The following is a 26,269-nucleotide window of genomic DNA, read 5'->3' as shown; positions in this document are numbered from 1 at the left end:
ACAGAGAAAAGCTGTCATCCCCTATAGGGCCTTGTTAGTTGCTACAGAACTGTAATGACTAATGCCTCACAGGCAAACCAATTATCAGGTACTTAACAGTCTGAACCTGTGATACATCTGTCAGAGGCTGAGTAGGGATGGGAGGCACATGCAAGTGCTTCAGCTACTTTTTCTCATTTCCCCCGCATTTTTCATTCTTGCTCTTCTTATTTTTGTACATCTCCTTCTTTCCTTTTTCTTTCACTTGTCCTGTATTTTTTGAGCCCTTGTTTCTCTCCCCCTCTTTTTTCTGTTCTCTCAGGGAGCCAGCTGGGAAACTGGCCTTGGGAAACAAGCTAGAAGCATACAACCATATGCTGAATATTTTCATGTAAGGTGTGTGTGTGTGTGTTGGGGTGGGGTGGGTGGGTTCTGTCTTCTTGTTCAAATGTTCTGTAATAGTTAAGTAGGACATTTATCTGGCAGTGGTTTGTCTTCCCCTGTTGTGCTTGTGTGTGTGTGTGTTCCTGAGTTCCTCCTCTATCCCACAGCTAAATGCCTTCAACATAGAGAATTTCACTTGTTTTTAAACACACACACACACACACACACACACACACACACACACACACACACACACACACACACACACACACACACACACACACACACACACACACACACACACACACACACACACTACAAACTGTACAGGCAGACTGCTGAGAGGGAGCTGTAAGAGACACTGACACAGCTTGCTCATTAGGCAGTTTCTTACTGGATTGAGGCCAAATATCTGCAGGTCATAAACTCACTGATGTAACAGGCAATGCAACTCACATATCTAGGGAAGTGTTGAAAGGCAACATATCTCATTTTAGGGTTGGCACTACTTATCATACTCATCTTGTCCATGAATATGAATAAATATAGCGTTTAAGTTAAGGTGTAAGCTGCCACAGACGGTGTTGTCATGAGACCCATAATTTTCCTTTCTCTGCAGGTGGCTTGTAATTACACCATAGATCACACTCTTGTCAGCCCCAATATCTGCTGTCGAAACAACATATATAGTTATTACATTTTATAGATATAGTTTGCATTAACTCTTTTCAGCATTTAAAGTGAGCAGGTACCATCATGGTTGTTAGCACAAATATCATAGTTGACTTGTACACTTAGCTATTCACCAAACTCCACTTTAGACCATTCAGACAAACGAATGAACGAATGAACAAACAACTGGACCAATGACACAAAACCCCCAACAAACCAATCAACCAATGAATGAACAAACAAACAAACCAGCCAACCAACTGTTAATACAAATGGTACATAAAAAACAAAACAAAAAGCAAACAAATAAACAAAACAGCTGAATCGTTTAAGCATTTATTTTTCTCTTGACTTAGTCTTTTGTTAAATAAAAAAAAAAGGTTAAAAGTTTGGATCTTGGACTTGAACAAGTCCAAATGAATTAAACATCAGAATGCTCAGTGAGACTAAAACTAAAGATAAAGACGCAGTACAGGCTAACGGCAAAGAATAACTTTTAAATATGGCAGAAATGAGATAGAGCTATAAGGAAAATACACATCTGAGTCACAGATTCTTGCAATTTACTTAATTTTTCAATGAGCGTTTTAAGTGATACACATGATGTTTGCTTTTGTGTGCTATTAAGATTAAAGTAAAACTGGTCTAATATGAATAAAAGTTCAATTAGAAAACTAGCTATTTCCAAGGATTAACATACATTTTCTTGCCACTGTTCAATTGCTATTGAAAACTCTCTTACAATACATTATGTGGTGCCTTTCTTACTCTATCCTACTGGTCTACATGTACATGCCCCTCCACCACCCAGGGTAAGAGTAAAGGGCCAACGTCTATCTCTCATTAACCTACTGACTGGATAAATCAAAGTGCAGGGCAGAGAGGAGAACCCCAGCCTTGGCCATTCAGATAAGAAGAACACAACCTACACCAGCTCATACCCTACAGCTCAGTGATATATGGATCTGCAGAGGCTAATAGCAAAGTATTGACAGGGAAATGGTGTGCTTATCCTGCTCTCGCATGCTGGCGAGAGGTCCCCAAAGCAGATGGGATACACTTTAGGGAGAGGGAAAGAGGAGGAGGAGGGGGGGGGTGAAAGGATGAGATAGAACTGTACTGGGACAAATTAGAGTCTTTATTGCTTTACTTCAGCTAATTTGCCTCTGAGTTTGAGTCTACAAAATAGTTTAGCAATTTCCTTTCCACGTAAAAAACTGTAATTAGTGGCTGGACATAACAATAAATGTATTTATTTGAATGTAAATGTTCTGACTTCTCTGACAACCAACTCCAGATATCTACATCGTATTAGCCATTAAAGAAGATAGTGAAATATTTTATTGTGCTGGACATTTATAAATATTTCAGTTCTCAAACACTGCAAAACATAAGAAAAAGCACACAGCACAGAGTTTGCAGGAAATTCTAATGTTTCCAATAAATAATGTGAGATGAGAAGCATGTGGTGGATGCCTAGTAGCTTAACCGCTCTCCTGATTTACTTATTTTGCATGTCAATCCATATTTTTCATGTCTATAAAATACAAAACACAATGGCTACAGGCAGCAATATAGTTCTCCAACAAGAACCAGTAGATAAAGATACTGGCCGTCCTCCCACTAGTGGAGTTTGTAATGATGGAGTCAGTAGGTTATCACTGTGGCCGCTGCACCTTGTTCTAAGTGACAGCTTTATCTAGCACAACCTATTCTTCCTCTGATGTGGCTGAAGAGGCAGGAGATGCGCACTAATGGCAACACTTCATCAACCTCTGAGAGGATGTAGAGTGAAACTGCAGCCTCTGATGTTAGATAAAGACATTGACACAGCTTGATTACCAGACCAGCTGTAATTTGGTTAAAGCCTGCAGTGCACTACACCTGCAGTAGTTTAGAGCTTGTAAGTGTCAGTGGATTCTTGAAAATTGAATTGACAGCGCTAAGCCTGTCATGCCATACACAAACAGGATGTAGTGCATGCGCTGGGAGTGCTGCTGTAATTGAAACAAGGACACAGTGTGTCCTCGATGATACAGCAACATTACAGAGGAGGTAAGTGAATGATTTTGGGTCGGTGTCGGCATCTGAAGACGTCACAGCACCTCTCTATGGCCACCAGGGGACACAGTGGATAACCGTAAATAAATGAATGAACAGGGAGGCTGAAGGAGATGTCACAGTTATTTCGTGGCTGAAAAGAAAATACACAAAACAATAGAGATTCTTATTGTGCTCATGTTTTTGAGGGGAAACAATTGGCTACTGTTGCTTCCACTGCGATCGAATACTGTTAAGAATCCGAGTCAGCATTTTCCAGGTGCTTATATTTATGAGTGGATTTAAAAAAAAAAAAAAAAACTTATGCTGTTATCAACTCTGGAATATTATGAGCATGAATTTGCATCAATGAACAATGAGGGCGAAAACAATGCACTATCAAACGTTGCCAAATGCCTCTGTTCCTCTAAAGGAGACCACTTATGACCAACCTTACATCTGGATGCCAAGCACTGTGTGGGGGCCTGTCTATGACTATTATTACCCACTTGACGCCTTTATAGTTCCATGGCAGACATCCTCTTCAGCAGATCTAGAGACAGAGATGCAGAATGCCAAAGCGGCTCCACAGTGCCGGTGTGGGACAGTGGAGTTTTGTGTTGAAATAATTAGCCTGCTTAGCTGCCATCTGGGCTCTGGTTGCTTGTGTGTGGTGTGAGCCAGGTGCTTCATGGGTAATACCACAGAGAGACATACAGCAGATGCTCATGGGTAGTGCTGCCCACCTTGGCACAGACTTGGAATCGGCTATTCACAATACAAGTCTCGAGGAAGACTACAACAGACAGGACTAGTTTCTTGAAGCCCATTTTAGGGTTTTTTTTCCTAAACCAACTGCAGTAATTACTAAAGACGAGGTTAACGATGTCTGGTGGAAACAAAGTAAACTTCTTTTAAGTACATACAGTTCTGTAATGGGTTCCTCAGCAACTTTGCAAGTGAACCCAGTAAAAATCAGCAAAAGTGCATTCTGCTCAGATCTGAATCTGCGATAACCCCCATTTCATCCGACATAAAAACCAAACCAAACAATCAACACCCTTATCTATGAAACACAGGTGCCTTTTGATTACTGCTCTTTCCCAACACAGCTCAAAAATTTAAGGAGGTTTAAACATTTTTTGAGCAGTTCACTAGGCCAGTAACTTGATAAGAGCCCTGGATTTACTCAATGAGGAAGAAAGTTCCTGAGCAAGCAGCAGGCATGTGGTTGTTGTTCCCAGAGGGCTGGGAAACTGTATCTGCCCTGAAGGAGCATCCTCTTTGGTAAGCACTTCTTATCCAGGCCATCACTGCAGGCCGATAGCGGGTAATATCCAGTAACTGCAGCTTTATGGGCGATCCAATACTTGGATCAATCGCTAGGACAGGAGGAATGCCATTAACCCCTAAGATGTCTCTCCTTTTCTCTCTTGTTTTTCTTTCCTTCAAGTGGGTCTTTTATTTTTTTAAATTCTGACAGAGAAGTCAAGAATAATATTAATTCTTGAGAAAGAAAAAAGGAATGCTCCACATATCTCACTTTAGGATTTTTTTTAAAATTTCCCACAAAGCTCTCGCTGTCAGTAAAAAGTATAAGCCTGAATATCTCTTGTATTTCACCTTAAATTGGTTATCACTTAATGGTTAACTTCAGAGTGTCATAAAATAACACGAATCATTGTGAGATGAATAAGCTGTGTGCACATTAGTGTGAATATACTGTGGTGTTTCCATATGTAGGTTTGTCTGATTTCTATTTGGACTGTGGTGTGAGTAGAAAAAAAAAGGCTTAGGTTTATATTTCTATATCTACAGTATGGTTAAGCGTGTGTGTGTGTGTTTGCAGGGTTGTAGTTGAGAGTGTGTAAGAGTGTGCACATGTAGTGAAAGCTAGAAAGACAGAAAAGAGAGACTTTGTTTGAAACTCCCAATACTTTGGGGAGTATTGCCCCATATACTGTCCCGTGTGACAGAGCAAAAGAAAGCTCGAGTGAACCAAATATACGTAGCTCTCGCTGAGCATTTCTGTTGCTCTCACTGAATATAAATGGATAAATAGCTGCTGAAATGAGTTAAACATCATGAGAAATTACACTCATTGATACAAAGTGGGCATGCTCTACAAACATAATCACAAATGCATCATTGCAAATACAATTGATTATTTAAAAGGTAAAAATTACATGTACTACATTTTGTTTTAGTCACCAGGATGTCATATTTATTCGGGCGCATAGTTTTGTGATAGAGGTAGAGCAGTTCACTTCATATCAACCATAAACTGCATGGTGGAAATAGACAGCTCTTAAATTAAATCACTGCAGAAGGCATTACAGACTGCCACTGTAACACTGGTGTGACAAAATCAAACAGAATCAAATGAACGGACTGAAGTAAAAGATTCTTAATTTAACTTGTAATATCCAATATGCATTATAATGTCTATTTTACTATTGTCTTACACAGGTGATGATTTACCACAAATTCTGTTTTTCTAGTCAAGCTGCTGAAAGTCTGCTGAAAGTAATGCATAATGTATTTTCTTAGTTAGCAATATAGTTATGTTGTTCTAATTTTCCCTGTAAAATAAGATGAAGAAAGCACTCACTCTCACTGATATGATATAGTGAAAGTTATTTCTTGTAGCAGTTAACAGACACATAGACATGTGTGGAAAACACAGCTACAACTGATAACTTAAACCGTTTAAGTCTAATGACAAAAGTTTCACTTACCTTGAGACCCCAGAGCGCGATCGCAGGTGTAGGAGAGGAAAGTTGAGCACATCCTCGTTTTTTTTTTTTTCCACGCAAATGTCAGAGGCCACGAGGCAGCTAGCTGCGTCTGACTACCTCACAGTAACAAGCCTGGGCGCGAGCGAGCCGTCCAGGCGGGCCGGTGGCTGGTTTGTTGGAGGGTTGGTCAACTGGCCTGGCAAGCAGAGACAAGGGGACAGGCACACGGGGAGAAGAGCTGAGCTGGAGTGGGCTCTGCTGGAAGGCTTTTTCGCCTCTCCTTCCCTGAATGAAAGCAATCCCTAAGAGTGAATGGGTAATGAGAGACTGGCTCCTGAGATTTTAGCTTTCTTAATCATGTTCATAATTAATTCAAGAACATTGATAATTTCATTACATTCTTTTTGTCTTATCAATAAATGATGTGCCTGCACTTTTGGTCTTGTGTATACGGGGAGAGAGGGAGGAAGAGAGGGAGAGAGAGGGGGACAAGAGAAGTAATACTGCACTAAAAGCACAGGAGATGGAAAATGATACAAACAGGGAAGTGGTAATTATAATCTTTGACCAAGCCACTGGAAGCACAATATGAAGTCAAGTGGCTACAAATAATTAATAAGGCCTCCTGGTGTGTGTGTATGTGTGTGTATGTGCACATGTGAGAGAGAGTATGTGAATGTGTGTGTGTGTGCTAAGAGTGAGGCGCAGGGGGAGGGTAAGTGCTGACAAATGTCTTTTCTGAACATTATTTCACCAGCCCTCTCAGTGGCTGTTTTTACAAAAGAAAATAACGTGACATCACCAATAAACAGCGCGTTCTCACCAACTGCTGCTGTGAGGAAGTCAGTAATACACTCACCTTTAAACAGGGGTAGAGGGTGGAGGATGCCTTGTCTTATAATGCCCTTCAGATCCAATAAGAGCTCAGGTTTCAGGAACATTAGTGCAGTGAAGCAGTTTTTAAAAGACCATTCTGCTCCCTCCCTTGTCTCCTCTTCATGCGCCCTCTGTCAGGTCAAGAAAAGAAGACAAGGAGAGCCATTTTCCATCTTCTGGCATATACAGTTTCGAGTTATTTGGCAGCAGGAATAATGAGATAATATGCATTTTTAATAGTTCGTCTTCAGAATATTCAATAACCCTTCACCTCTGTGCGTGCGCTTATAGATTCTGCACTTTATCAATCGAACTTTCTGTTCAAAACTGAGCTGGAAATAGAACGAGAAGGAGGGCAGGGGGAAGAAGAAGGGGGGGTGAGAAAGAGGATGTAATGGATATCTCTGTTTCCTAAAAATGCTGTGAGGATGATGGAGTCTAAGGAAGGCTCTGATTCACAGCCTGCTCTTTTTTGCTCCAAAACAAGACAAGTAGATGGATGGCTTTGAGCAGCCTAATCCGACAGTGAGTGACTGCTCTGTCAAAGGTCTAATCTTCTCCCAGAATAGTGGAGTAGGCTGTTTATTCTGATCAGACGTCCTTGATATATAATCATTAACCTATTGCTATTCAAACTGATGCGGTGAGATATGCGATGTAAGGGGTTACCTTCACAGGAATACCTCCTGTACTCGATTTGTGTCCTTAAATAATTGGTTAGTGAATTTGTACATGAAATCAGGGTAATTTGACCCTAACAGCAGTGTGTTCGCACCATTTCAGGGCTGTTTGATTTCAGACGTTTTCTAATGGATTTCTAGCCTGTGACACACTACAATATGGATTGGTAAAGCTATATGAGGCATTAGAGATTCAAGTACTTTATGTCCTATTTATTCCTTATGTGCCACAGGCCCCCTATCTTGAGATATGACCAGCTCAACACGAGAAACCTTTAATAAAATAAAAAAGTAAAAAAGGGGAAAATAGAGATTTACAGCTGGCCATTCTGACAGTAGACTTGATATAAGGTGTTCATAACAAGTTTTGCATTTTATTCCTGGTCCCCTCACACACATTTAAATCATATTTTATGTGATCTATGTATGCAGCACTCATCCTCTCTCTGTCACCCAATCTCTCCAATGTGTCCCTCTTAAACAGATTGCTACAATACTTGTAATGATGGTCTTTCCCAGCTGTGCTGCAGGAGAGGGGAAGGGAGCAGCAGGCCATAGTATTACCATAATACCCGCTCCCTCCCTCCAGTGTCCCATGGGCCCATGTGGGGCTCTGCATGGGGATGCAGGGCAACTCTGCTGTGGAGGGGACTCAACTGGCTGCCGGTCCTGCAGGCTGTGTGTGTGTGAGTGTATGCTTGAATGTGTGTGACTGTGACAGGGCTGAACCTGCCTGTGGGCGATGTAATAAAAGCGCCACACACTGCTGGTAGTGATGGTGGCACTGCTGCTGTAGCTGCAGAGAAGGGGATAAATATAAACCGGGCCCGCATCAAGGAGACGGCCCTCCAGTCACAGCCTGACTTACATCCTAATAATTAGGCCCCTTTCCAATAAAACAGGGATTTGTAGCCATGCATCTCTTTTTCTTGTGTTTGCTCCTGCAGTGGAAAGGATGCATGGTCTTGTGCAGTCTCTGGGTGAAGCAGAGGCTGTGAGAGGAATTGATTTCAACAGTATTATAAACAGTTCAGCAACATTTGCCCAGTTTAATCTAGACAATCAGAAGACTCTGCATCAGATTCTTCTTGTGCAATTGACATATTCATTTTCTACGAATATTACACAATTTCTATATTAAATTATGACATTACTTAGGGGTACTTTCGAGTACTTTACGGTTGTTGAAAGCATAAACCATCTGTCGTTTTCTTGAATTTGCACACATACACACACTCCCCGTCTCTGATAGAGCCTGATCGATAGATGAGGCATGCAGGTTGCTGTTGTGTGTTATCTTAAGCCTCCTAATGTGCCCTGGCTAATCTTTACTCCAACAAATCCTGACCTGAAACCTACTGCTTTCCTTGTGCTTTGTTCTGTGGACACACTTTCAAATTCAAGTCCTAGACATTCATTATGTGCACTTATTTCGTATTATTGAGCTAAATAAACTAGAGTGTGCTGAATAATATCCTGGAAGATATCCTGAAATCCCATGATCACAATTATGTGTTGAAAAAAGACACTTAATATTTTTCCAATAAAATAGCAATACACAGAGGGAAGGTTTTTCAGGTTTGAGGATTTCCAAAAGTCAAATTGAAAAGAGAGAAAGAAAAGCAGAACACTACATGCCGAGGGAGAGAGGGAGGGTGGGGAGGCAGTCTAGGCAGGGGGTATCAGGCTAATTAAAGCAAGCATTTGTCAGAGATTAAGCCTTAAACAGAAAAGGTCATCTGAGCACCAGAGCACACTGTTTCGCTGCTGTGCTCTTAGGGCAGTCTAAACCTTTCCCAGCTAAATGGTAAAGATGCTATTTGCCAGAGATGGGGGAAGGGATCGAGATCCCGACCAGTGACAAGAATGACACTTGGGTCATTGGTTCTTCACTGTCCATTACACATGCTGGTCAAATATGGCAATCGGTGTCATTTAGGGATGAAAAATAAGTGCTGGGACAAGATCAATAGATGCAGCCGTCTGTGCCGGCTGTGATTAATTGACTGTCACCAATTAATGGCCGGCCTGTTGCAAAGCAAAGCAATCGCAGTGGGACAATGGGTATTTCTTTCATTTTGGCCTGATATTGGTTATTTTAGGACAAGTTGCCCTGAAGTAAATTCATTAACCACTTCTTTTACAGTTTTGCAGGTTTGCTGTGGCACACTGGAAAGTGCCTCTGACAGCATCTTGTGTGTAAGGCGTACTTTGAAGTTGTTTTCAATGCAGGGATTAATATAGAATTATATGAAAGCTTGCACATAACATCCACATTGTTTTTTTTTTCAGTCCAATCGGATACAGTTACTAAAAATATTTGAATATGTTCCTGCTGCCTCTCCTTCAGAAGTCTGTATACATTAAAATATTCTCATTGTTTAGGGATAATGAAGAGTAACATTGAATAATGGCATTTAAATTGATTCTACACTGATGTTGCTCTCTAACTGATTTAACTTAAACATATTCATTACGTACATTTACTCCAAATGTTCTCTGGTGGTATGAAAAATGAGTGAGAACACATGGAAGCCTGTGATCCACCTAATAGACCACTAAACAATCAAACAAGTACTGGTGATGTTTTCAAACTGGGATCAGTGTACAAGGTTATTTTGAAGTCAGTCAATTCTAATCATATTAGATCTTGAGAAGATGTCCTGGCTTAAGATGCAATGTGCACAGGACATGTTGGTTTAGATATGAGTAATGGCTTTGTGGGGCTAAGCTGTGGGGCAGATGTAATTTGAAATACTTGTAGTGAATATTATGCTAATATTTGGTCACTCTGTATTGTTATTTATAAATTAGATCATTTAGGCATCACAAAATATTGCAATGCAATCGTTTTCTAACTGAATGAATGAGATATTTGTGGCATCTATTTAAGAGATTTTCAATTTGCAGTTAGTTTCTGTCATGCATCCCCCTTGATCTTTGTACGTTGCTGTAAATTATCATTTTACAAAAACTATAAAGATGGAAATTCGAAGCTAAATATCTTGTTTTTACTGGGAGTGTATTGACCTATAGTGACCAATTTTCTTAATAATTTCTACCCAGTTAATCATTCTTTACTTAAAGTTTTGCCAGAAGTTCAATGTGTAGTGAGTTTACTAGAGAACAGCTATATTTGTTTACAGTGTAACCCAAATAGAAAGCAGTTGTGCTGCTGTGTGTATGAAAAGTTAATATTTTATTATTACATTTTTCTTACTACACTGAACCATTGAAGCCTCTTTCAGGACTTTATTTTGGAAGTTCATTTTTAAAATAATTTACCAGTATAATCTGTGGCATGCAAATTATACATCCAAAATTTCAGCATTCCCCTGGATGAAAGGTAGCTTTATAGATTTTTATAGGGAATACAGCTGCCTTGCCCATCAAATCCAGGAGTGTATTCTGTGAAAGAAAAATGTTGTAGTTTGCATCATATGCACACATGGTCATATTTGCATTGCAAAATGCAGTGATGTGCAACTTTCCCAAATACAACATAGTAAACTTGAAAATAGGAAATCACGTTTTAAACTATATGGAAAAAAAATGATGATATGTTAAATTGGGTTTGCTTTCCCAACTAATTATTGATGATAACCCCAATGTATTAATTCAGACAGAAGACCTATAATATGTGAAAAAAAGTTAAGTACTGTTGTTGTAATCATCAATGGATCCTCAACACATACAAGCTTTCTTAAATGAGCTCTCTATTTGGAGCACCAATAATCAATGCATTTCTGTTAGGCCTAAAGTCATTAGGACTCATTGCTTGGGGTCTCCACAGTGAGTTCTTACAAACATTTGTAAAACATGTTTTGTAATATGTAAAAAAAAATACATTGCATTTTTTAAATCTCTCTTCTTTAGTTTGACATCATGGTTTCCATGATGTCAAACTAAAGAAGGAATTAATAAAGTACAACCTTAAAAGAATCCTTTAAACACACTGTTATGTGAAGTAAAGATACTGTATCAAGGCACCAGCAGATTGCTCTCAACTTAGCAATAGGCCTCCTGGCTCTAAAGGGGAACATATTGTAGATAGTGTAGATAATGTATTTAATAAGACCTGAAACTAGTGATTGAAAGTGTTTACTGGGGTCACAGACATGAGAACCCAAACTGTCATTTTCCCACAGACTTTAGTACAACTGGACTTCGTTTAAAACCTGACGAGAGGTCTCCTTATTGCCACAACAAAGGTTTAAGGCTATTAAACCGTGGTTTCATCTTTCAGGCCTGGAAGGCACATCCATCTTGTATACACAGCTGTGAAAACATATTTGCCATGTTATTGATTTCTTTTTATTTCTTTTTCTTGCGGAACAGATTTTATCCTCCTAGGATCTGGTGTCCACATATGTGGACATTACATTTTGGGATGTCTAGACCAAAATACAAAATTTTGCTCTTATCCACTCACGAGGACATTATACTGTCACTGTTCTATCGAAATTTAATATGTGGATCTCATTTTTCTCAGAAACAAAAATCAAGTAAAAAACAGCAACTGGTAATTCTTTGTTTTTAAATTCATCAGGTCCCAAACAGCCCAAAAAGCAAAGAGAAATTAAATATGCATGCCATGAAAGAGTTTGGGTCTTAGGAGGTTAATATCAGACAAATATAAGCTGTGTAAAAAAATAAAAAATCATAGTTTTTAAACTATGACTTTATTTATTAAGGAAAAAAAATATCCAAACTTACCTAGCTCTGTGTGAAAAAGTATTTACCCCCGGAAACCTAATGACTGATTGTGCCACCCTTGGCGCCTAGAACTGCAATCAAGCCTCTGCAATAACTGTCAATGAAGCTTTCACATCACTGTGGAGGAATTTTGGCCAACTCTTCTTTGCAGAGTTATTTTAATTCAAACACACTGGAGGGTTTTCAAGCAGCAAGGACCTGTCAAAGCATCTCAATCTGATTTGGGTCCAGACTTCTTATTAGCTCACTCCAAACCTTCTTTTAAAGCTATTCAGAGGTCAACCCGCTCGTTGCATTTTAGATCACTGTCCAAGTGAACTTGAACTTCAGGGCGTGAACTGATGGATGGACATTCTCTTTGTAGGTTTTTTGTTAGAGAGCCGAATTCATGGTTCCATCAATGGAGCTGGAAGCAGTCCCAGACCATGACACTACCACCACCATGTTAGGCAGAGTGTTGATGTGATGTTCTCTTTATGAAATGCTGTGTTAGTTTTATGCCACATTTAATGGCATAAAACCTTCTAAACTTCCAACTGTTGTCCTGTCAGTTCAAATATTATCCCAGATGTCTTGGGGATCATCAAGATGTTTTTGGATACTGTGAGATGAGCCTTTGTGGGAGCCTTTTTGGTCAACTTTATCAGAAAGGTTCCATTTAAGTGGTGTATTTAACAGGTCTGGCAGCATTCAGGCCTGGCAGTGGCTAGTGAAACTGAACATGAGCATGTTTAAAAAAAATGGTTAATCACAGTTAATTTATGATAGCAGGCAGTTAATTTTTCACATAGTGCCAAGTAGGTTTGGATAGTTTTTCCCCTTAATAACTCATCAATTAAAACTGAATTTTGTAGTAACTTAGTTTATGTTTGTCTGATATTAAAACGTCTCTGAAATCTAAAACATGTAAGCATGACAAATATGCAAAATAAAGTCAGGAGAAGGAAAATACTTTTTTAAAAATGTATAAAGTATGTATATACAATACTGAATGAACCACAGACAGGTGTAATGTCTGGTTTTATCGCCTTCATCAATATTGGACGTACATTTATCAAATAGAGTCCACATTACTCCTAACGCTTTTCTATTTCCGGTTTAAAATAACAATAGTTTGCTTAAACACTGGCAAGTGATAAAGCTATTGTGCCCTGGTTTAGCCGTGACTAGAATACATTACAACAAGATACTTGTGTGTGTCTTCTTCACTGTCAAACCCAGTGAAGAAGACATAATTTTAGTATTATAAAATTACGGGTGAAGGGCAACTGTACCTGTTTCGCGAAGTACCGCCTTTTGACCCCTCTGGGTTTCTGTAGTTGTGAGGCTCGGCGCGCGACGCAGCGGTTTGGTGGGAGATTTGTACCTCTTCAGGGAAGTGAGTTACATTTTTAATGAAAAATGGCTCTGAACTACCAGGCATCTACCCTCTCTCTCACTTTGCCAATTTCCTGCCAGATATGCCTCGGAAAGGTAAGCGTCGTTCGATTTTTTAACCTCCTCGTTAGCGCCTATGGTTTGGTAAACAAACTAGGCAAACTGTTTCCTACATGAGTTAAACGGAGGTGACCGTTGTTTGTTGTGTTTGGTTGTGCTAGTGGGTTAATTTGCTCGTGTTTTTCTCGGTGCAGGTTAGGCAGCCGGTTATTTGTTCCAACCACCACGTGTTCTGTTCATCCTGCATGGAAATGTGGTTAAAGAAAGCTAACCAGTGTCCCACCTGCAGAGTCCCCATCACAACAGAGAACCCCTGCAGGGAAATCATCGGTGAGTAGTTGCGGGCAAACAAAGGAAAGCAGGCTTGAAGCAGAAGAGAAGAGGTGATCTGCCTGCCTGCAGCATCTCACAGCTGAGTCTTCTTTTCATTGTGCTCCCAACAAAGCACGGCCTCAAGTTTTGCAGGCAACTTTCTATGAGCCGTGACGTTTGTTTTGTTAGCAATATCCCCAAGTTGACGATTTCAGTTAATAAAGCAAGTTGGATCATATTTAGTGAGATTGCTTGTTGCAGCTTCAGAGTAAGTCAGCATAAAAATAACTCCTTTATGAACGCAAGCATTGTTTGCAGTGTTTAAGCGTTTGACAGGGGCTGGGGGATCCATCCTTTCCAAATGCTTATTGGAAAACTGTTGATTTTCTTACTGCAGGCTTACCTGCAGTCTGTAAAACTGTATTCCCTTATCCATAAAACAAACTGGCTACAGTTTATGCAGGCAAAGGTAGCACGAGGTGATATATCTAAGACAGTTGTACTGAAAAATAAATGTTTTAGGTTTCCTTTGAACTTGTGTGAGGCATATTTGAATATATGAATTTTATGTATTTAGTTTTAATCATACAACCCTGCTGTTTTCCAGCGTTTACTCTCTATTTTTGTTGGCAGATCAGTTTGGATTTCTTTGTAACAATACCAGACAGTACTCACTGACATGCAGACATATAGCTAAGCTTAGCCCCAAAAACTTGATTCAGACTTGATTGTTTCAGTCATTCACGGAGCTGTTTCTTGCAAAAACAAAGACTTTATTATTGCAGTTGTTTCACCTGTACCGTTGGAATTTTAATATCAATCATTGGCCACTTGATTAGATACACTTGTTGATGCATTTATCTAATGCATATATCTATATCTAATCAGTTACATGAGAGCAACACAATCCATTTAGACTCAGAGATGTGGTCAAGCGAACCTGGTGAAGTTCAAATAGAGCATCAGAATGGGGGAAAATGTAATTTAAGTGACTTTAAATGTAACATGGTTGCTGGGATTTTCCCACGCAAACATCTGTAAGGTTTATAGAGAATGGTCTGAAAAAGAGAAAATATCCAGTGAGTCCCATTTTCCCTGATTAAAAATGCTATAATGATGCAAGAGATCAGATGAAAAACCAGACTGCTTAGAGTTGACAAGAAAGCAACAGTAATTCAAATAACCACTTGCTACAACTAAGGTGTGAAGAAGAGCATCTCTGAATGCACAATAAGTCCAACATTGAAACGGATGAAACACCAGGTGCCGCTCCTATCAGCTGTGAATAAGTAACTGAGGCAACAATTGATATGGGCTCACCACAGCGGGACAGCAGAAGACTGGGAAATTGTTGGCTGAGTCTCGAGTCTTCTGCTTTGATATTTAGATGGTAGGTCAGAATTTGGTGAAAACAATATGAATGGATCCATCCTGCCTTGTATAAACTGTTTTCTGGCTGCCGTTGGTGTAAATGCACATAGGATATTTTCTTGACACACTTTGACTCTCCTAGTATCAGCTGAGAATTGTTTAAGCATCACAGCCTTACCTGAGTGTTTTTGCTGATAAGTGCACCACTTTGAGTACTCACAGAGTACTCATCTTCTGGTCGCTGCTTTCAGTAGGATAACACACCATGTCATAAAGCTCAGACTGATTTCTCAAAGATTACAATGAGTTCACTGTACTTAAATGGCCTTCACAGTCACCAGATCTTAATCCGCCTTTCGGAAGTGGTGGAATGGGAGATTAACATTATGGATGTTCAGTCAACAAACCTGCAGCAACTGTGTGATGCTATCATTTCAACATGGACCAAAATCTCAGAGGAATATTTCCAGCACCTTGTTGAAGCTATACCATAAAGACGTGAGACAGGAACGTGTGAAAAGATTAAAATAAAGAGATAAATCATTTTAGAGATTTCCTTTAACCCAATTTGGTCTTGTTTTTTTTGTTTTTTTTTGTTTTTAAGATGTATTTACCAAATAAACAATCTTTGTGCTAAAAAGAGAACATGTAAGCAAATTATTAAAAGGAATGTTACAAATGATGGTCTTCTCTTGTGAAAATCAGTCACAATTTCCCTGTGCACTATAAATTTGCCTGCATTTTACATGGCAGCACCTCAAGCCTTGAATGTTCTTCAGTTTTACGCTTGCCTCTTTATTACTCTTATGTTGTGCTAAGGTAACAACAAAGCCACATAAAAGCCAGCTGATATTACTTGGAACATTACTTAAATGTGTTTTGTGGTCTATTGTGTTAATCATTTACTGTACTTGTGTGCTTGTGTTACAGGAGGAACAAATGAGGGTGATCACAGTGATAGTCCTTCTGTGAGAAAATGTCTCAGAAAAACGAGAGGGGAATTAATTTTACGCGAGTATGAGGTATTGGTTTGACGTGCTCTGTTATGTTTAGTATGCTTTCCTATGTTTATTATTTACAGCCGTTTAGAAAAAAAAGAGTTAATAAAAGTATAATCACAGCTGTATTAGTATCTCACTCGATATCATTATTTCCAAATGATATTTTCATTTTTTTTCTCTCTCTCTAACAGGAGGAAATTGAAGGGCTCATGAGAGAAAACGAGGAGCTGAAAACCAAAAATCAAAGCTTGGAGGAGCAACTGAAGACTGCTTTGGATCCCTGCAGCATTAATATAGTGCAACTGGATGAACAAAGGGTCGCTCCATTTGTCCTGGAGGAGTGGACAAACAAGCTGCGAGCAGCCACAGATGTCTGTGATAAAGTAAAGAAAGACATGGATAAGCTCAAAGAGGTATGAAGCCTGTAACATTTAGGACATTACAGGTTTCAGTAAATTGACCCTTAAAGCAGGAATTCACTGTTTTCTGATAGATGCAGTTAGTTCACTGTTCGGTATTTTAGTTGTCTAAAGAGTGTTTTAATGAAACAGTTGAAAGTAGACATATTAATTGCATGTAATTATTCCGATTTATTACTTTATATAAGGAAAAGCGTTCTGGTAGTATTATTTTTTTTACCTGCTTGATTCTTGTATTCCAAGTAAAGCTAAATGGATGTTGCTTCGAAGTTTATTGCGCTCGATTACTTGTTTTACCACACAATATATGGACAAAAATTCTGTACCACCTACATATTACACATGTGGGAGCTGCTCAGCCATTGAAATCCACGTCAAACAAATTTTGTGCCGATTGTATATGCAGGAAATAAGAAATTTCACAAACTGATTTCCTGCAGTGGTGGCATCCTGTTATGGTATCACGCTCAAATTCAATTTTTTACGATTTATTTTTATTTTCTTGCTCTCCCCAGAAATGTTTGTAAAGGCAGTCTGCATGGCTAGGTGCTTTATTTTGTATGTATTTTTTAAAATATACCTCTGGCAATGGGACTGAAAATACTTGAATTAGATTAGATGGAGATTAACAGGTGTGGTCCAGTACTTTTGTCCATATAATGTAACTTGCTGTTTTTTGTTTTTTTTGGAATAATAGAAATATTTTGATAATGTTTACTTTACCACCTTCAGGCAAATAAGACATTGCGGTCTCAAAATGTCGACCTTGTGCAAGAAAACATGAGACTGAAAGCAGAGGTGGCTAGCAGATCTCCTCAGAAGTAAGTATCATGTATAACCTTTGCCCTCAATATCTAAGAATCTTTTTAGGTTTATACTTGAGCATAGTCTTAAAATCACACACACAAAAAAATCACACTTTCATAAGCAGGTTAAAATAAGTCAATTTGGAATCCAGCTCAGATCAACTGGAACTGTGATGGCACCTCTGTTTGTGTAACACCAGCGCGTTAGGAGTAGCTATGGTACAAATGAGACGAGGAAACGTTTTGGAAGGCAAGATCAGAGCAGACTGAAGACGGGCAACACACATTGCGCCATTGACTAAATAGTAGGTTGAGAAATAGCCCAGCATGCAGCTTGGGTGTGAGTTGCTGCTGCAGTATAAAGGTGGCGCAGTCAGACAGAAGTGCTTGAGCACATATGCATCCTAAACTGTAATACTTTCCATAACCACCAAGAAGCTCACATCTGCCAAGCCCGGAGTTTGATTAAAGATACGATGACTTACAAATCAATGCAAGGTTTTGTAAATAACTACCTTTGTGGGTTTCTTAAGTCACAGTTAAGATAAAAATATTATTCTATGTCAATTTTGCAATTGAGGAACCTTGGTTTTTTTCTCATTGTAATACTCAATTGCTGCCATTAGTCGATAAGGTCCACTCTTGCAGCCACTCTTGCTGCTGAGCATCTTCTAGTAATAATGTGTTCTTGGCTTACTGGGTTGTTATTATAGATTTTAAAATGATTACTTCTGTTTTAATAATGAGGATTTGCATGTTGAATACTGAGTTTTTGATTCATGTTGTAGCCAGAGCCAGGCTGACATTAGTCACTCCTATGTGACATAGATGCCCTTTTTTTTTTCTGTGAAATCGCCATTTACAATCTTTTTCTCCCCAAAAGAAAAATGTAAGGTTGTTTTTATTTATATCTCAGTTTTTGTTGAGTTTCTACATTTGATTTTTTTTTTTTAAATAGACTACATTTCAAAGATTAACAAAAAAAAATATTGAAAAGTATTGAATTTTCTGTTCTAAATTAAATACTAAATGATCTGTCGCCAGGTTTGGCCGATACACAGTCGCAGCACTGGAAGCTAAAATTCAGCAGTATCAGCGCGATGTGGACCACTTGAAAAGGGCTCTTGAGCGCAGTGACCAGTACATTGATGAGCTGGAGAGTCGGATCAGGGTGTCTGAGAAGAAATCTCTTGAAGTGCAGGAAGCGTGTGGGAGTTGCAAGGCTGCTAAGGAAACTCTCACAAAGCAGCAGAAAGTCAACATGATGATGAGAAGCTTGAGTGACAATGAGAGGAAGTTGATCTGCAGCAATCCAGAGGCAGAATGTGGCACATTTTCTAGAAATCACAGTTTGATGTTGATGCCATCCGCAGATCACAAAGATTTCAGTAAAAATCTGACAGGAAAGCAGAAAAACGAGGCCTCGGAAGGCACCTCCTCTGACTTTTTGCCCAGTACTCCATCATCTGCTTTCCGCTCCCTGACTCTGAGAAGCCCAGGCATCCGTGAGAAGAAAGTTGCATTTAAACCTGGGTCTTATCTAAGGAGGCTTGATTTTGAAGAGGTTCCCAGTCCTGATAAGAGCAGTACCACACTGGAGAACCAATTCAACAGTGTTGAGAAATTCCCCAAAGGCTTGCCTCCAAATGACTTGGAGCCCTCAAAGTCTGTCTTCTGGGCAGGCTGGGACAAATCCAACTCTGACCAGTCATGTACAGGTTCAAGTAAAGGAAGCTCTATCAAGGGATCCACTAATTTTGTGGTTGATGAGTCAGATAGTTTCCACATGTCCAGTGAGGCCTGTATGGATGTGGCCTACCTGAACAAAATCTCAGAGTTGGACTCCATGATGCTGGAGGGTGAGAGTTCCTGTAGTCCAGGGCTCTCTGTTGATTCCTGTCTTTCCACAGATATGGACAACACCCTAGTTCCAGAGCCTCAAACATTCCCTAATGCCTTGTCAAGCCATGCTGGTAAACCAGTGACGCACAACAAGCATAACAATCACCAACCTTGTGACAATAAGGAGAGCATCTTGAACGACAAAGAAACTCCAAAAGGTTCAGCAGAAGAAGGTTGTGCTGCATTAGTCTCTGGTAGGAAGAGTGGCGTCTGTGGAGGGGCCTCTCACACCGAAGAGCTATCTTTTGATTTGCTGTTTGATCCTTCGGATGAGAATAAGGCCGGTCCCTCTGGCTTTCCTGCAAGACAAGATCATGATCTTGTAAACCCCTCCTCTTCCTCCTCTGGCTACACTGCTGGTCAGCCTGTGAGCACAACAAGAGACAGACACACGCTGAACAGCAGTCAGCCAATAAAGAGAAAGTCCCACAGTCCCTTTACCATAAGCAGTCCCACCAAACATTCAAAGCTCATGTGAAAAATGTCAAAACAAACATGTGTTCCTGGTGCACTACTCTTGGTACAGTGTTATGGTGATTGTGTGATGCTAGGGTGTAACTTATTGTTATTTGTCTCTTGTAATATTACAAGAATTAAGCTAAAACGAGATAGGAATGTCATAGTTTTTGTGCAGTGTGCTTGTAGGCCTCATTAGTGATGTGCTAATGCACACTGATCACACTGGTGATCGCATTGTAGTCCTAACCCATGCTGTTTTGTTCTACTGTAGTTGGGGCTGAGACATTTTCCAAGTATACCTTCAGCCTTGTTTTCTGTATTCTGCTAATGTGGTCTTTGGACTTTCTAATGGCTTGTAATACTGAAGACAGATGAATATGACTGTCATTAAAAATTGCTGAATTAGTAGTTGTAATGTATATTAGGAAATGAAACGGGAATGCATTAAATAGTCAAAAAATTATGAAAATTAATTTTGCCTTTCTGTATGGTTTGCATTGCCTGGTCCAGTAACTCATCACTGACATTGGGGATTAATATGTTGTGTACCAGTTACATTTGTTTTTTTTCCTCACACTGTCCATATTTTTTCTATTTTTGCTGGTAATTTTGCAACACATTAAACCAGTAATAAATTTGTCGCCACTGAAAGTGGAACCAACACTGCAAAACATGCTGCCTGTAACGACGCACATTAGAGACCCCACGCACACTAAATCCATTGGCGCAGAAAGCGCCTTATTTATTATGCAAATTTAACGATATCGTGTATATTTCACATACCTCTAATCGCTGCATGAAATTTTAATTGGGGAGCCGTTGTGGTTTGAATAAATGAAGTGTTAATTCATTGGGATTAATTAATTTAGGTAAAGACTGTGTACAAGGTTACACTGGTGTATTAAATCAATTTGTTTAGTGCTCATCTGGCGATGATGGGCTCTAATGATAAAGGGGGCGGTGTCAGTATTTCCAAGGGTTAATATGAGAAATGGGACTGTGGGCCAAGAACTACTGGAAAACCATACAACTTTTACAACAAAAAATACATTATTAAAATAGTTTAATATGTCTATACCGATGCCTACAAGCTTAAAATTGCTTATTTATTAATTTCATATTAAATATAGACCTCGTGTTTTTGTGTGTATATTTTCCCTAATACTCGATTGGAAACAACTTTCTGAAATCAGACGTCCAGCCTAAAATAGACAGATGCTCAATTCTGCGGCATAAAGTCAATATTATTCGGCCTCCAGTTAAAAGATAAGGCCTACAGGCACTGGGAACGGCGAGGTTCTGTGGCTGGGAGGAGAGGAGTGAGCCCTTAAAAAACGCAGGCATCCAGTCTCCAGATGTTATTGCCTGCCCTGTGAGCAGTTTTTATCTGTCAGCCTGTTCACTGTTCTGGCAGTTTATGTCTCGCGAGAGCAGCCGAGCACGGGCTTGACGAGATCTGAGGCGCTCAGGTGTAAGAGCCTCTCTCATCCCCAGCAGTGGGAAACAGTAGACAGATAAGTGCGTCTGAGAGACTGCAGGCATCTCTGTGATCTCCGGGCTCAAGGCTGCACTCGGCGCACTATACAGCGAACTACACTGCGTCATTACTGGATAGGCAAAGGATCACTCTGTGTCTGTGATTGTTTTCTAGCTCTTGTAGCCGTTATCCCCCTTCTTTCCGTGCACTTTAATTGGAGAAGCTCGCCAAGATGATGTCCATGAACAGCAAACAGCCGCACTTCGCCATGCATCCCTCTTTACCCGAACACAAGTATACCACCCTGCATTCCAGCTCGGAAGCTATAAGGAGAGCCTGTCTGCAAACTCCACAGGTAAACCATCCCCGAAAACTTTCGCTTTGTCCTTGTTTTTTTTCTTCTTCTTTTTTTGTTACTTGCCTAAGCTGCTTGCAGCACTGAGCGCTGTCTGTGCCTAATAACAAGGGCTGCTCCAAGGCACATTCAGCCAAGACGCGCACTTAATGTTTTTTTCATGTATTCCACAGCAATCACTGGAAGAGTCTGTGATCTTTTTGAAAGCATGCTCACGCAACGCCGGGCTTTACTGTTTTTGTATTAATTTTTATGACTTGCCGCTTCTGAAGGAATACTCCGACTCTGTTATGTGTCGCCAAAAGTCCCGACTGACAGATTCATTTATGCTTTTTTCTTTTTTTCTGTCGCCTTCCTTTTTTCTTCACGTCCTTTCCCATTTCTTACTCACTTTGAAAACCTTCATTCTCCCCCTCTCTTTCTTTCTGTCTTTCTTTTTTTTTTTTATCCCCCCCTCTTGCAGTTACAGAGTAACATATTTGCAAGCCTGGATGAGACGCTGCTGGCTCGGGCTGAGGCTTTGGCGGCCGTGGACATCGCCGTGTCCCAGGGCAAGACGCACCCGTTCAAGCCCGACGCCACCTACCACACGATGAGCACGGTGCCATGCTCGTCGACATCCACCGTGCCACTAGCCCACCACCATCATCACCATCACCACCACCACCACCAGAACCTGGAGCCACCGGACATTATGGACCACATCAGCTCGCCATCTCTCAGCTTAATGTCCAGTGCGCACGACGTGGCGGGCGGCGGAGGTGGCGGTGGCGGCGGAGGTGGCGGTGGTGGGCTCATCTCCACCTCTGCTCACCCGCACTCTCACATGCACGGTTTGAGTCACCTCTCCCACCAAGCTATGAGCATGAACTCACCTCTCACCCACCACGGGCTCTTACCGGGCCATCACGGGGGAGGTCAAGGCGGCCCTGGGCTCACAAACAACGGACTTCCCTCCATTAATGACTCGGACACAGACCCAAGGGAGCTGGAGGCTTTCGCAGAGCGCTTCAAACAGCGGAGGATCAAGCTGGGGGTGACACAGGCGGACGTGGGCAGCGCTTTGGCTAATCTCAAAATCCCCGGCGTTGGATCACTGAGCCAAAGTACAATTTGTCGATTCGAGTCTTTAACTCTCTCCCACAACAACATGATTGCGCTCAAACCCATCCTCCAGGCCTGGCTAGAAGAGGCCGAGGGGGCCCAAAGGGAAAAAATGAGCAAACCTGACATTTTTAGCGGAGGAGAAAAGAAACGCAAGAGGACCTCGATAGCAGCCCCAGAAAAGAGGTCTTTGGAGGCTTACTTCGCTGTACAACCTCGACCGTCGTCTGAGAAAATAGCAGCTATAGCTGAAAAGTTGGACCTGAAAAAAAATGTGGTACGAGTGTGGTTTTGTAACCAAAGACAGAAGCAGAAGCGGTTGAAATTTTCCGCGGCTCACTGATGGGCGAGGAAGAGAAGTTAAAAAAAAAGTTAAAAAAAAAAAAGTTGTGTGACTGAATTTGGGGACCAAGGGACACCGAGACACCATTTTCAGTCTTTTGTCTCCAGCGATTTTACACGCTGGTGCACAATGGACTTTAGATACCCATTTTATGAGGCTTCATATATCCTGTTTATTTTCACGTTATCGGTGAATGTGAAGTATGCAAATAACAGATTACACAAACTTGGCTCAGATGTTACCAGGGAAAAGTTTAGCGACGTCGACATTGCCTTTTAAATAAAAGAAAACAAAAGAAAAAAACTTGTGGAAAGAGGTAATTTGCTCGATACTATAGCGAGTTATTTTCTCCGAATAGGCCTGTTATTTTGAAGTATAGCCATTTACGAATTACCTCACTGATTGTTAAATGTGGTTTGGGTTTGATCTTTTCTGTCGTTGATATAGACTAAGTCATGACTGTTCATTTATTCATCCGTTCATTTATTCTTATTTGGAGGCTGCTACGAACTGAAATTTAGTTGCAAACTTTTTATGGCTATCGGAAAAATAATAATTTTTCAGGCCTGCATGAAATCCTAATTCACGGGAAGTAATTTAGCCTGTGTGGGCTGTCACATCTGCAGATATATTTATTTTGAATTTGCACAAAGGACCCTTTAGGTTTCTAGATCGGCTATGTCGAAATGCGTTTGTATATACAGACATCACTTTATCACTTACCAGAGGTGAGCTCCTGTATTCTGGAAACAAAATTAATAAGGGGGAGGGGGTCTATCTGCACCATTGGCATCACTGGGAAAAGTTTCAGACAGATCAGAGCATGATAGCTCTGTCTACATCATTAAGGAGAGATCGCAATCAATAAAAGGGGTTTTTCGTTCTTTCATGTGTTTCAGTTTGCAGTGCAAACACTCTATGCATTGGAAGAAGAATCACTGCATAGCCTACAGCAGAGTTGTCTACTGCTAGACCTTATTTTGTGGATGGTGTAAGTCACTGTTTAATGCCTGTTTTCACATTGAGATCACCACGTTGTTTGTCGTGTTAACTGTTACGGAAACGTTGTGTAAGTAATATTTTACTTTGTGCACAAAAGTATGTTTACAAAAACTGCGGCGACATGTGCATCATGGAGAAAATGTCCCACTGTCTCCTTCCCTCTTTCACAACTTCTCCACTCTCCTCTGTTGTCCTCTTACTTTCATTGGTACTATTCATCCTGTAAGCCAAATCCAACAGGGAGGTGTGTTCCAGCAATCTTCTAATAAATCAAAGAAAGAAAACTGTGCTTTTCCTGGTTGTGATTCGGCCTGCACGGCACACGATTATCAATGTTACTGCTGGTGCAATAGTTTAACGCATTACTATGGCCACGTGATAAAGCGTTTGGTATGGTTTTAAATGGCGTAGCTTTATTCTAATCAGCGATATAAAACTCATTATAATGGTTGTATATACATTTGCCTAATTTTAGAGGATAATATTAAAGTTTAAAGTTTAACTTTTGAAAGTTAGATACGTATAATTTTACATTTTTGCGCCGTTAGTTTCTCTATTATTATTATTATTATTATTATTATTATTATTATTATTATTATTATTATTATTATTATTATATAAACTAATATAAGTTTTACTTAAAATGTTTGTTTATTTTTTCTATATTATAATATTTATTTGGTATAGTAAGTAAATTGCGAGGCTGTATTTTAGTTGTCCTTACCTTTTATTTAAACATCTGAACATAAAATAGGATGAATTAATAAGTAATAGGCTGTTAAAGGAAAAAGTTTTCTTCCTATATTGACACAGGCCCAACAATCAACATTTAATGAAGTTTTAATGTAGAATAACTGAGCACTGACACCAGAGAGAGCGAGAGAGATGATAGAGAGAGAAAGAGGGTGAGAGAGAGAGAGAATGAGAGAGAGGGAAAAAGAAAAAGAAAAGTTGATTTTCTTTTTAAAAATGACCACTGTGTGACCTCTACCCCCTCCAAATATTTCTGTTCACTCCTAACTTGCAGATAGGCTATATCAATTTTTTTTTTGTGGGGCTTCACGTTCGGCTGCATTCATAAAGAGGAATTTTTAAGAGCATGTAATGCAATATTAATCGCGATTTGCTGATATAAAATGCAATATTTTCAGACAGCTTTCGGGGGTTTCAGGGGAAGCAGGCGGATGAAGGAAGTCGCTGTTAAATAGCAGAGAAAGCTGCTCTTTATTGCTTTTCTTTAGCTTTTGGCTACACGGACAGAAGACAGCGAATCCTTAACGTAAGTAAAATACTTTTTTGTTGAATTTTTAAGAAATTTTGTTGGTCATTTGTAACTTTTTTTCTTTTTTAAAGATTAGCATAGACGTATGTCATTTTGAATGAAAATATATATATTTTTTCTTCTGCAATTGCTTTCCCATTTAAATTGTAACAGGCCTGCTTCGTGGCGTTCCCCACTGCTAGCCTTATTCCACTACTTCATTCGTTCAATTCTGTTAAACATAATTTTGTAAATCTAATTTAAAAATTGAGGAAAATTGTGAAAAAAATAATAAGAAATTTGTTTTCGTTGTGAGAATATTTTTCCAAACGCTGTTCTTTCGCGACACAGACTTTCTAGGAAAAAAGAAAAGAATGAATGAAATGTTAAAAAAAAAAAAAAAAAAAAAAAAAAAGCTATTTGCTCATTAAGTGATATTGCAAATTTCCTGTTAGAGGTTGCCGCTATCACAGAGTCCTTTTTGTTGCATTGTTACGAAATAGTACAGCTGTTATATATATATCTATATATCTATATATATATATGTGTGTGTGTGTGTGTGTGTGTGTGTGTGTATGTATACACAATGGCTTAAAAGTTTCACCACCTCATACTATCTACTGAGAGTAACGCAACACCGCTGGCACTGAACATACTCCACGCGCAGCACCGCACACGCCACATGGCAATCATTTCAGCACCACGAACAGCTCCGTTGGCGGATTGAAGAGTAATACATTATTGAAAGCCTATATCAAACAGCTCTGGGGTGCTGTCTCTCTGCACAGGGGCTCTGGATGAAGTCGGACTGTCTGCCTGCACAATAGCCTCTAATATGTTAATGGCCGTAGGGGATGCCTGAGGTACCATCCCCAGCTGCCTCGCCTACCATATGTCAGCCCGTTACGACAGAGTCCTCTATTAATCAGGGGGAT

General features: G+C 39.9%; 2 protein-coding genes and 1 long non-coding RNA gene across 6 annotated transcripts in view; 2 read left to right on the top strand and 1 right to left on the bottom strand.

The window, feature by feature from the left end:
• Positions 1–13,479, bottom strand: part of LOC146678848 (uncharacterized) — a 39,672-nt gene extending 26,193 nt beyond the window's left edge. Inside the window, exons 1-3 of one of the 4 annotated variants that reach the window (XR_014911468.1) lie at positions 13,360–13,479; positions 6,673–6,820; positions 5,814–6,009 (exon numbers count right to left, since the gene is read on the bottom strand). This is a non-coding gene — a long non-coding RNA (uncharacterized LOC146678848). Of the gene's footprint in view, positions 1–5,813; positions 6,196–6,672; positions 6,821–13,359 lie in introns of those variants that run through there. The other 3 variants (XR_014911467.1, XR_014911465.1, XR_014911466.1) reach the window with 3 other exon arrangements.
• On the top strand, positions 13,396–20,235 carry obi1 (ORC ubiquitin ligase 1). The gene is made up of 6 exons (XM_085403700.1): positions 13,396–13,558; positions 13,717–13,852; positions 16,136–16,227; positions 16,398–16,619; positions 17,358–17,446; positions 18,476–20,235. Exons 1-6 carry the CDS (start codon positions 13,487–13,489, stop codon positions 19,809–19,811), a joined length of 1,947 nt encoding a protein of 648 aa, XP_085259826.1. The 5' UTR covers positions 13,396–13,486; the 3' UTR covers positions 19,812–20,235.
• Positions 20,236–20,772: 537 nt separating this feature from the next.
• pou4f1 (POU class 4 homeobox 1) lies at positions 20,773–24,358 on the top strand. The gene is made up of 2 exons (XM_085403712.1): positions 20,773–21,624; positions 22,088–24,358. The coding sequence occupies exons 1-2, from the start codon at positions 21,502–21,504 to the stop codon at positions 23,069–23,071; spliced, it is 1,107 nt and encodes a 368-aa protein (XP_085259838.1). The 5' UTR covers positions 20,773–21,501; the 3' UTR covers positions 23,072–24,358.
• The last annotated feature ends 1,911 nt before the right edge of the window (positions 24,359–26,269 follow it).

The sequence above is a fragment of the Rhamphochromis longiceps genome, linkage group LG1 (assembly GCF_057381845.1).
Source record: "Rhamphochromis longiceps isolate RC_006_pf linkage group LG1, R_longiceps_female_GT1.1, whole genome shotgun sequence".
In the NCBI taxonomy this organism is placed as follows: domain Eukaryota; kingdom Metazoa; phylum Chordata; class Actinopteri; order Cichliformes; family Cichlidae; genus Rhamphochromis; species Rhamphochromis longiceps.
This window is presented reverse-complemented; position numbering and strand designations above follow the sequence as displayed.